Source organism: Oncorhynchus kisutch, linkage group LG24 (assembly GCF_002021735.2).
Source record: "Oncorhynchus kisutch isolate 150728-3 linkage group LG24, Okis_V2, whole genome shotgun sequence".
NCBI lineage: Eukaryota > Metazoa > Chordata > Actinopteri > Salmoniformes > Salmonidae > Oncorhynchus > Oncorhynchus kisutch.
In genome coordinates this window covers 34,527,635-34,539,453 of record NC_034197.2, presented here as the reverse complement: position 1 = coordinate 34,539,453, position 11,819 = coordinate 34,527,635, and the positions used below count along the sequence as shown (strand labels likewise).

At 39.5% G+C, this 11,819-nt stretch overlaps 1 protein-coding gene across 1 annotated transcript; it reads right to left on the bottom strand.

The window, feature by feature from the left end:
• Positions 1 to 1,477: 1,477 nt before the first annotated feature.
• Positions 1,478 to 10,874, bottom strand: comta (catechol-O-methyltransferase a). Its single transcript, XM_020459514.2, has 6 exons — positions 10,350 to 10,874; positions 5,677 to 5,848; positions 5,353 to 5,470; positions 4,773 to 4,966; positions 4,477 to 4,608; positions 1,478 to 3,900 (listed from the first exon to the last, which is right to left on the bottom strand). The coding sequence occupies exons 2-6, from the start codon at positions 5,845 to 5,847 to the stop codon at positions 3,721 to 3,723; spliced, it is 795 nt and encodes a 264-aa protein (XP_020315103.1). The 5' UTR covers position 5,848; positions 10,350 to 10,874; the 3' UTR covers positions 1,478 to 3,720.
• Positions 10,875 to 11,819: the final 945 nt, after the last annotated feature.

The following is an 11,819-nucleotide window of genomic DNA, read 5'->3' as shown; positions in this document are numbered from 1 at the left end:
TGAATGCCCTTCCCTATAAGCGTGCTGAAACTTTGGTTTTCCCAGATATGGCTACTATATTATGATCACTACATCTGATGGATTTGGATACTGCTTTAAAGCAGATTTCTGCAGCATTAGTAAAGATGTGATCAATACATGTGAATGATTTCATTCCTGTGCTGTTTGTAAATACCCTGGCAGGTTGACTAATAACCTGAACCAGGTTGCAGGCACTGGTTAGTTTGAAGCTTTTTCTTGAGTGGGCAGCTTAATGCAAGCCAGTCTATTTAGGTAACCGAGAAAATATACCTCTCTGTTGATATCACATACATTATCAAGCATTTCACACATATTGTCCAGATACTAACTGTTGGTACTTGGTGGTCTATATAAGCTTCCCACAAGAATGGGCTTTAGGTGAGGCAGGTGAACCTGTAGCCATATGACTTAAACAGCATTTGACATGAGATCCTTTCCAATCCCTACAGGAATATGATTCTAAACATAAACGGCAACACCTCCACCATTGGCATCTGAAGATGTCGAAACCATGTATTGTTACCACTGTATTATCTAAGTGAGTTCAGAGATAGTCAGTATATGAATGTTTTCTGTTACTAGCAAGTTATCAATTTCATGAACCTTGTTTCTTAGGCTACATACAGTATGTTAACGTGGGCTATTTTATTGAATCTTTATTTAACTAGGCAAGTCAGTACTACTCATGGAACACAATGAAGACTTACCAATGCATACATTACCTCCAAGCTATGGTGACCAAAGTGAATATGTACATTGCCTTCAGAAAGTATTCACAACCCCTGACTTGTTCCACATTTTGTTGTGTTATAGCCTTAATTTAAAATCAATTAAATGTATGCACAATACCCCATAATGTCAAAGTGGAATTATGATTTTAGATTTTGTTTTTACAAATGTATTAAAAATGAAAAGCTGAAATGTCTTGCGTCAATACGTATTCAACCCCTTTGTTATGGTAAGCCTAAATAAGTTCATGAGTACTAATTTGCTTAACAAGTCAGGTTTCATGGACTCACTTTGTGTGCAATAATAGTGTTTACCATGATTTCTGAAGGACTACCTCATCTCTGCACCTCACACATACAGATAATTGTAAGGTCCCTCAGTCGAGCAGTGAATTTAAAACACAGATTCAACCAAAAAGACCAGGGAGGTTTTCCAATGCCTCACAAAGGGCACCTATTGGTAAATGGGTCAACATTTAAAAAAGCAGATATTGAACATCCCTTTGAGCATGGTGAAGTTATTAATTACACTTTGGATGGTGTATAAATACACACAGTAACTACAAAGTTGTTCCTAACTCAGTTGCTGGAGAGGAAGGAAACTGCTCAGGGATTTCACCATGAGTCCAACGGGGACTTTAAAACAGTTCCAGAGTTTAATGGCTGTGATAGGAGAAAACTGAGGATGGATCAACAACATTGTAGAAAAGAAGGAAGCCAGTACAGAATAAAAGAGACAAGGCAGTAAGTCTTTAATTTGGGGAAAATACAACACATTACTGAGTATCACTCTACATATTCCCTTTACAGTGGTGGCTGCATCATGTTATGGGTATGCTTGTAATCATTAAGGACCGGTGAGTTTTTCAGGATAAAAAATAAATGGAATGGAGCTAAGCACAGGCAAAACCCTAGATGTGGTCTAATTGCCCCTACCCTGACCGACAGTCCCCTCACCCTATCACCAACCACCATCCCCCTGTCCAATGCCCCTCCAGCAGAGGAGGGACTCCAGCTCCTTCACAACCTTTAAATACCCACACCTGTCACTAATCAGTGTGGCAGATCTTACCATTTCTGTTTGTAACGTGGTTTGCTACAAGACACCTTTTCTCTTGTAACCCTTTCCTTTGTGTATTTGGATGCTTATGACCAAGTAACCATCCCATCCTTACACCCTCAACCATGTTATCATCTGTCATCATTATCTTCACCAATTTAACTGAAATAATAAACCACAATCTCTAATGGGAACTGCACCACGCCCTAACTCAAACCAACAGTTACAGTTTACACTAGAGAAAAACCTGGTTCAGTCTGCTTTCCACCAGATACCGGGAGATGAATTCACCTTCCAGCAGGACAATAATCTAAAACATAAAACCAGATCCACACTGGGGTTGCTTACCAAGAAGACAGTGAATGTTCCTGAATGGCCGAGTTACAGTTTTGACTTAAATCTACTTGAAAATCTCTGGCAAGACCTGAAAATACTTGTCTAGCAATGATTAACAGCGCTTGAAGAATTCTGTAAAGAATACTAGGAAAATGTCCAGGTGTGGAACGCTCTTAGAGACGTACCCAGAAAGACTCACAGCTGTAATCGCTGCCAAAGGTGCTTCTACAAAGTATTGACTCAGGGGTGTGAATACTTATATAAATGAGATATTTCTGTATTTCATTTTCAATACATTTCTAAAAACATGTTTACACTTTGTTATTATGAACTTTTGTGTGTAGATGGGTGAGAAAAACAATCCATTTTATTGATTTTGAATTCAGGCTGTAACACAACAACATGTGGAAATAAGTCAAACTTTTTGAAGGCACAGTAACTGACCCAATGTTTTTGTAATGATAAATTCGGTAATGATCTTAGGATGTACATGTTGTTTAAGTTAGAGAGATGTCAAATGTAGGTTTGGCAAGGTATTCGTCTGAGCACGACCCATCCTTTGCAATGTTAATAAAGACATTAATTGGATTTAAGCATTTGTCTGTTGTTCTCAATTATCTTCATTATCATCACAACTCCAAACCCTTCCTTACAAAGATGGGTTCAAAATAATCTGAGTAAAATCCATCATAAAAAATATGAATGTTCAGCAAATCTTGCAAGTATTAAAGAATTGATGCCTGACAAGCAAAAGGTTTACAATTGATACATTAATTTATAGGGCAGCAGGTAGTGTAGCGGTTAAGAGCGTTGGGCCAGTAACCAAACGGTTGCTGGTTTGAATCCCGGAACCAACTTGGTGAAAAATCGACCGACGTGCCCTTGAGCAAAGCACTTAACCCTAATTGCTCCTGTAAGTTGCTCTGTATAAGTGTCTACTAAATGACTAACATGTAATATACAACAATTTTACAAAATGTGAAGCATAAAGAATATAATGTAAAGCACTGCATTTTACTGTAATCACATCAGAAATATGGTAATAAGATGACTTCCTGATTTTATTCATCTTGGTTTGACTCCTATTACACAACACTAAGTAGTTTTAAACCGTCAAATAAAGGCTTTGTGAATAGGGACAATACACCCACCCTTCCTTTTTGTGCTCCACTATGGCAGACGGAAGGATACAGAGAGCTCATTTCAATTAAACCCACATGGCAGTATTTACGCAGTAGTGTCAAAATGGTGCTGGGTCCTCTAAAAGTAGCAGGTAGGCCTTCCTTACAGACAGGCCAGTGCTATCCGAGATCCTTGGGATGTCCCTACCGTAAAATGTAACCCTTACCCAACCTTAACCTTAACACTTACCTTAACCATAACCATTTTAAATGTCAACTTCAATGGACCAGGGATGTCCCAAGGATCCCAATTGCACAGAGCCTTTCAGATAGATGTTTTGTTTTCACAGTGCCACTCCTTAGTGTACATGGGCAGTAGGTAAGTAAACAAAGATACTGCATAAACATAGGTGCGGTAGGTGTTATTGAATATGAACCACGGCCTGTCACGTCTTTATCCCAAGAACACAGATTTCTCCAGGCCATCCTCCACTTTAGTGTACTCCAGGTGGGATTTGAAATATTTGCTCTCGTACAGGGGGCTGTTTCTGACATACTCCAAGTAGTCAGGGGTTCCAGGACAGATGACATTGTCTGCTAGCAGTATGGATCCTTTCCTCAGCAGCTGACACTCCTGACGAAAGACGCAAAGGAAGAAGGGAAGAATTGGCTGCTGTTCATTTTCATGCAAAGTAATACAGTACATGTACAGGGTAATTGCAGACATATACATGTCACGCCCTGGTCTAAGTATTTTGTGTTTTTCTTCATGTATTGGGTCAGGCCAGGGTGTGGCATGGAGTTTTTGTATTGTGGTGTATTTTGTCTTGGGGTTTTGGTGTGTATGTTTTTGGGATTGTAGCTAGTGGGGTTATCTAGCAAGGTCTATGGCTGTCTGGAGTGGTTCTCAATTAGAGGCAGGTGCTTATCGTTGTCTCTGATTGGGAACCATATTTAGGCAGCCATATTCTTTGAGTTTGTCATGGGTGATTGTCCTATTTGTCCTTAGTGTCTTTGTTCCTGTCGCATTGTTAGTTGACACAAGTATAAGCTGTTTCGGTTTTCATTACGTTTATTGTTTTGTAGTGTTTAGTGTTTATTCATTGTTACGTTTGTTTGATTAAACATGGATCGAAATCTACACGCTGCAGTTTGGTCGGACTCTCCTTCACCACACCTAGAAAACCGTTACAATACAGCTGTTTTTTACCTCTAGAAGTTTGATATCAGGCAGGTAGCGGTCTTTCCAGTGGTCCAAGAAGACAAAATCAAATGTTTTAATCCCAAATAGCTCCTGCATCTTGGGGATTAGATCTCCTGAGGCTCCTTCCACCAGACAAATCTGCCAAAACATCATGGGAGTTTGAATAACATAAATATGATTGACTCTGTCTACTGAATACCTGTTTGGAATTCAGTAAACACACCAGAGCAATGTTTAAGCATACATGAAGATCACAATGTGTGTTCTATTGAATTCAGCCCATCTGTCCATAGCACCCTCACCTTGTCCTGGAGCCCAGAATACTCAATGATCTGACGAGCCACAGCGGCATAGTCTGGGTTGAACTCCAGGGTAATGAGCTTGGTGCCAGGGGGCAGCAGGCGGGCAATACGAACAGTGGAATAACCACAGTACGTACCCAGCTCCAGGGCAGTGGATGGACTGACCTCGCACACCACAGAGTCCAAGATGGCGCCTAAATACACAGACAGGACAATAATGTGACTAACATAACTACACAGTTCTTTGTGTAGTTTCCTAGGTAACATACGGCATATTACCACATACCAGTATATATTCAAAAGTAACCGGTTATTTGACTGCATGTGCTTCTGGCACATGTGTGTGTGTCAAGTACCCTTCTATGCATGTGCAGTCATGCAGATGTCTTATTGACCCAGAGAAACAGTACATTCATGACTGAGCTGTGATAAGTCTTAAGGCTCTTCTCTCACAAAACAAGATAGACTTGTAGAGGGAGGGAAGAATCCACAGGTCAACATTCAAGAGAGTGTGTAAGAACACACAGAGAGGAGGCAACCAGGAAATGCACGTGAAAGCAGAACACAAGGTGTACAATACCTTTCTCATCTCCCACATTCATGGCCCATTCAGAATGCCTGCAGAAGTAATCGATAGTAGAGATGACACTCTGAGGGTCTCCTTTGATTGCCTTCTTCTGTACTGCTCTCAGAAGACGCTGGGCATCAGAGGGAGAATGAGGGTTTGAGTGAGAAGAAACAAAGAACCAGACCAGAAGAAACTTCTGATATTAATACAGGGGAAATATGTTTTTTTTAAAGAAGCTATGATATCTTCATCTTCTATCACTTTTCTGCATTAAAAAACGAGTGAATCTAACTGAGTAAACATGAGTTCCAAATGGTGAAAGGTCTGAGAGGTCACCTGGGGTCGGGTGGATCGGGTGATGATATTGAGTGCCCTCTCTACAATGGTGTCGTGCCAGAGCAGGGCCCACCATGCATTGTACTGCACAGCTGCAGGGATCAGCCAGGAGTACAGGGCATACAGAACAGCTGCTCCGCCACAGCACAAAGCCAGGAAAGACAGCAACATGCTGGGGAGGAAAAGACCAGACACACTGTTATAGGAGACCACACTAGGGTACTGTTTCCCTATGTTTGTCCTCAGCAGGCCTCTGTAGCGACAACACAATAATAATATGTTGATTCAACCTACAATTGTAAGGCAATTGAGAATATAGCTGAACCAACATACATTCTCAAGTTGAAATGTTCACTCAACTTTGAATTTTAAGTTGAGTGAACATACAATTCAACTTTATTTGGATATTTCCCAGTTTAAAATTCAACTCTTTACATTACATACACTACCGGTCAAAAGTTTTAGAATACGCATTAGGAAGGAAAGAAATTCCACAAATGATCATTTATGAAGGCACACCTGTTAATTTAAATTTATTCCAGGTGACTACCTCATGAAGCTAGTTGAGAGAATGCCAAGAGTGTGCAAACCTGTCATCAAGGCAAAGGGTGGCTATTTGAAGAATCTCAAATATAAAATATATTTAGATTTGTTCAACCCTTTTTTGGTTACTTCATGATTCCATATATGTTATTTCAGAGTTTTGATGTCTTCACTATTATTCTACAATGTAGAAAATAGTCAAAATAAAGAAAAACCCTTGTATGGGTAGGTGTTCTAAAACTTTTGACAGGTAGTGTATATCATAAGGCCTTTCTTTGAAGGCCTAGTTACACCCTAACGCAGTGGTCTGAAACTCCTGGTTTACAGGCCACATCAAGCCTGTTAGTCACATTATGCTGGCTTGCAAAGTGATGTGTAACTCCTATTGGAATCCAACGGTGAAGATATACAAGAATTGAAAATTGTAATCACCCGTAACCCGCATTGAGAATGACTGCCAGGGTAGGGATGATTGATTATGATTATTGAGATGACCTAAATCATATAAACTGGAACAGCCATCTCAGTAACACATGGAAAAAGTCAAACTACAAACGGATTGGATTAGTTTAGAAAAATGTATGTTATTTATGTTCCATAAGATGAATCAACCAATGCAAAAACACAGGTATTGAAACAAACAATTATGAAAATCAACCTGCAATAGAGCATGCTCTGGGAAATATGATCATGTTGGGTGTGGTTTTGAGCAAACATACATTTTCAATTTTACTCAACAAGCAGAGTTTGTTGATTTAACGTACAATTGTAAGGCAACCAGCTTCAATAGATTGTGAGTTTGCTCAGCATTTGGCCATATAGCTGAACCACATACCGTGTTGCCTAACCTTCCAAAGGCAAACATGAATTTGTAATTTTACGCAACAAGCTTTTTCAAATTCAGCTCACTTCGAGCATAGTTTGTTGAGTAAACAACACATTAGCTCAAATTCTTGTCCATTTGAAGTCAACTCACAGAAGAACGCTGATTGTCACCTTCTGACCTTAGTTCTTTTATTATGTCTTTGTTTTAGTATGGTCAGGGTGTGAGTTGGGTGGGTTGTCTATGTTAGTTTTTCTATGATTTGCTATTTCTATGTTTGGCCTGGTATGGTTCTCAATCAGAGGCAGCTGTCTATCGTTGTCCCTGAGAACCATATTTAGGTAGCCGGTTTTCTATTGTGTTTAGTGGGTAATTGTTTTCTGTTGTGTGTCTGCACCAGCCAGAACTGTTTTCTGTTGTGTGTCTGCACCAGCCAGAACTGTTTTCTGTTGTGTGTCTGCACCAGCCAGAACTGTTTTCTGTTGTGTGTCTGCACCAGCCAGAACTGTTTTCTGTTGTGTGTCTGCACCAGCCAGAACTGTTTTCTGTTGTGTGTCTGCACCAGCCAGAACTGTTTTCTGTTGTGTGTCTGCACCAGCCAGAACTGTTTTCGGTTGTTTCTCTTTATTATTTTTGTTATTTCCGTGTTCATTTGAATAAATATGAACACATACCACGCTGCACCTTGGTCCTCCTCTTCTCCTTCATACGACGACCGTTACAGATTAAACAATTGGTTAAATTGGATTTTTTTATAAAAAATTTAAAAAAATACAGTGTAACTGATCAACCTCAAAATGGGTGGAAGACAAAAAAAAAGGGTAAAGTCCTTCCTTTTTGAAAAGGGCACTGGCCTTTGTAGCAGAGTGAATCTAACTTCATGGTGGTCCAGCATGTATAGTTAAGATGTACAGCATGCTAGTAAAGATTACTACAGTACTGTGCATGAAGATAATAGACAGCCTCATGAATTATGAATATCATAAATAAAACCCTATTGGCATTGAATGGTGCTTCACTGGTGTTTGGTTAATATTTTTCAACTCCTCCTATGAATCCCGACACATATAAAATCATAAATCATTTCTAATAACCCTCTGTAGACCCAATGAAATTGGGGTGGCAGGTAGCCTAGTGGTTAGAGTGTTGGGCCAGTAACCGAAAGGTTGCTAGATCGAATCCTCAAGCTGACAAGGTAAAAATCTGTCGTTCTGCCCCTGGATAAAGCAGTTAACCCACTGTTCATAGGCCATCATTGTAAATAAAAATGTGTTCTTAACTGATTTGCCTAGTTAAATAAAGGTTCAATATGAAATAGAACTAAAATATCAATTTCAAATTAAACTGCAGTGGGAAGAGCTGCTGGAAAGTAAGAAAAATGTGTAATGCACCACAGTCAGCACTTTCCTTGCATGTGAAGGAAATGGTGCAATTGTTTTGCTTGGTTCTAGATGTGCTGTTTCTGCACGTATTATGTGAAAACTGGCTTCAAGCCCAGGGTTAAGATCCGTGTCACAGTAAAGTGACAATAGGTTCATTCTTGAACTGCGGTGGTAAATGCTTGACTTTGACACCATGTAGAAATACTTTAAAATAACAAAAACATTACAAATAATACATTCTCCGTTTAATTGAACTGTTATTTAAAACATGTGTACGTCATTTTTACTGCAACACATCTATTTGTATACACTGTAAAAACTACTGGGGGCTAGCAGGTTGGCTTGTCCCACTGGTAATGTGAAGAGGTGTGGTGACATATTTTGGGGATTTATATATATATATATATATATATATATATATATATATATATATATACTATTTTGAAGGCTAGACAGTGAGGAAACATATTTAATATATTGTATATATCAATAAAAACAAAGAAGGCTATTAAAATACTTTTTTTACTAGTATGGTAAAAAGTACGGTTTTATGTCATTTGTGTTACCACCTTAAAAATCACTGTATACAAAGATATGTAAGGACCTTGAGCATTCTCTCCGGTGGTAAACTATTATCTGAGGAGGGGTCTACAAAGAAAAGGATTAGCTAATCACACCCTTTTAGTATGTCATAAATGTGAGGATTCCATTGGTCATTTGGTGAGTCTAGTGTCGCTTGGTGTTAGTCAATTTAAATGAAGGGAAATTACATTGTGATCAAAATGATTAATCATATCACTTCAGTAAATTATTTTTAAAGGATTGATGACCTTAGACTTGAGCATTAGTGGCATCCGTTTCAGAAAATCCTCATTTTCCTAAAATGTGTTAAATGTGTTGCAATCATTTGTGTTATTACTCCAAAATGTAACAGATGTAAATCGAACTAGTAAGGAAATCAAATTGTGCTCCTATTAAAATATCAGGGTTTGGCCAATATAGAACAACAACACAACATGTTGACAAATTAGTCCCATTTACAACCCTCCCTAATTAGTAGGCAGCAATACACTTTGGACCGGAGTTTCCTTTCAGTTGTTGCTGAGGACTTAAGAGCCCACGACTTCAAAAGAACAATAGAGGTGCCTGAGAAATGTTCACACGGTGAATTAAAGACGCTAACATCCACTGGGCAAAAAACGGGTTGAATCAATGTTGTTTTCATGTAATTTCAACAACAAAGAAATCTATCAACATAAGGACATTTCTGGGGTTTTTTCCACCCAACTTTTAACCTAAATCCAATGACATGGGGACATTTGTTGTTGGTTTCACCTTGAATTCACAACTCAAACAAATATGAATTGAAAATAGACGTTGAACTGAGCAGGTAGATGAGATAGCAGCAATAGCATAAGCAGTAGCAGACAGGCGGTGAATCTGTCAGCTGAGACAATATTAGTTTACACACGGATAATAAAGCATGTGATGATTTTATCCTAATCTCTTTGGGGGAGGTTGAAGGCATGTTCAAGCTTCATTACATGGCCAAGTAAAGATATTTAGCTCTGCAAATTACCAAGAAAAAATATATATTTCATGCAATATAAAATATATATATATTTAATATATACATATGAATTGAAGTAATTCTACACTAACATATTATACATGTTCTCAGATGTCAATAAGCCCTCTTATTTCAGGTCATGGCGAAGCACCACAAACAATACTGTTATTGTGGTGGGGGGAGTTTCAAGTTAACATTTTTCACATTTTCAAAACAGCAACACACACACACACACACACACACACAGAAAGCAATCTCACCATGGCTTTTCATGGAATTTAACACAACAAAGAAAGGACAGACAAACTGTTGAACATAATTCTGAAACATAATTTCCAATAGAGCCATATCTTACTTCCTGCTGATGTCTCCACGCTAAGAGCTGCTTCTCCACAACCTCTTATCCTTTGTTGCCTATTTCCCCTTTAAGTCCCTCACCACACTACGGGGCACGCTCCTCTCTCACTCTCTCTCTTTCTCTCTTTCTCTCGCTCTGTACTCTCTCGCTATTACTCTCCCAGGCAGATTTGACGTGAGCTGAAAGGAATGTGCAGCTTTAGGTCAAACTGCAGAGCTTGGCTCAGTTGCACACACACACAGTGACATAGCATAAGCCCCAAAACACACCCACACAAAGAGAGAAAGGCTAATCAACAGCCAACTGGGCAGAGTTTTAAATCCCTCTTTAGCCAATCATGCAATAATCCTATCTCTCTCTTTCTTCCTCTTGCCATGCTCCTCTCTCTGTCATCCTATTCTATCTTTCTCTTTCTTCCTCTTGCCATGCTCCTCTCTCTCTCATCCTATCTCTCTTTTTCTTCCTCTTGCCATGCTCCTGTCTCTCTCTTCCTATCCTATCTCTCGCTTTCTGCCCCTCCCCCTCTCCACCCTCCCCTTCTACAGTAATTCACATATTCTGTAAAATATACCAAGAGAGAGCAGCAGGAGAACTACACCCTGTACGGACTGCATTTTGTCATACTCAGGATATGCCAGAATGGAAAGAGCTTGAAAAACACTTCATTATTACAACAAAATTAGAAGAAAAGAAAAACAGTCTCGAAACATAAAATATGAAAACATGGTTAAAATAGAATCAATAATGTCAGTTCCATGTAAGTGTCCCTGGATTCTGTTTTGCAGACCACCGTACCCTGCCTGACCTTATGGGCCTCTACCAGGAGGGCCAGAGGGTGGAGAGGCGCAGCCTCATTCTCTCTCTGTACCTGCCATCCGCAATCTCCATCACACTTGAACACAGATGCTCCCTCCCAGCTAGCACATCCCCACACACTGGAAAAACACACTGTTATTTTGTGAGATTGCCTCTAAAACATGATAGCACAACACATCCTACACTTGATAGTAATCTCTATTTAACTAATATGCTGCATTGTAGTGCATTTTCACCTGTAATGAATAATAATACTGTCATTATCTGCAGCATAGAGAGATAAATCCAGGTTTTTCATAAAGATGCCGCATTACACATATCGGTAGGAAGAGAGGCAGCCTTATTGCTTGTGTGATATTGATACACACACACACACACACACACACGCACGCACGCACACACACACGCTCGCACGCACGCACGCACTCACACACACTCACACTCACACACACACACACACACACACACACACACACACACACACACACACACACACACACACAGTGTGTATTTTATTCTGAGCCTAGTCCAGGCTAAACAGTGACCTCTTGTGGCCAGTGGATGTATTATCCTATGATACTGCACTCCAGGTTGACATTTGCATGTTTACTTAGCTACTCGTCCCAGTGTTTTTCATTATTCCATTATTCT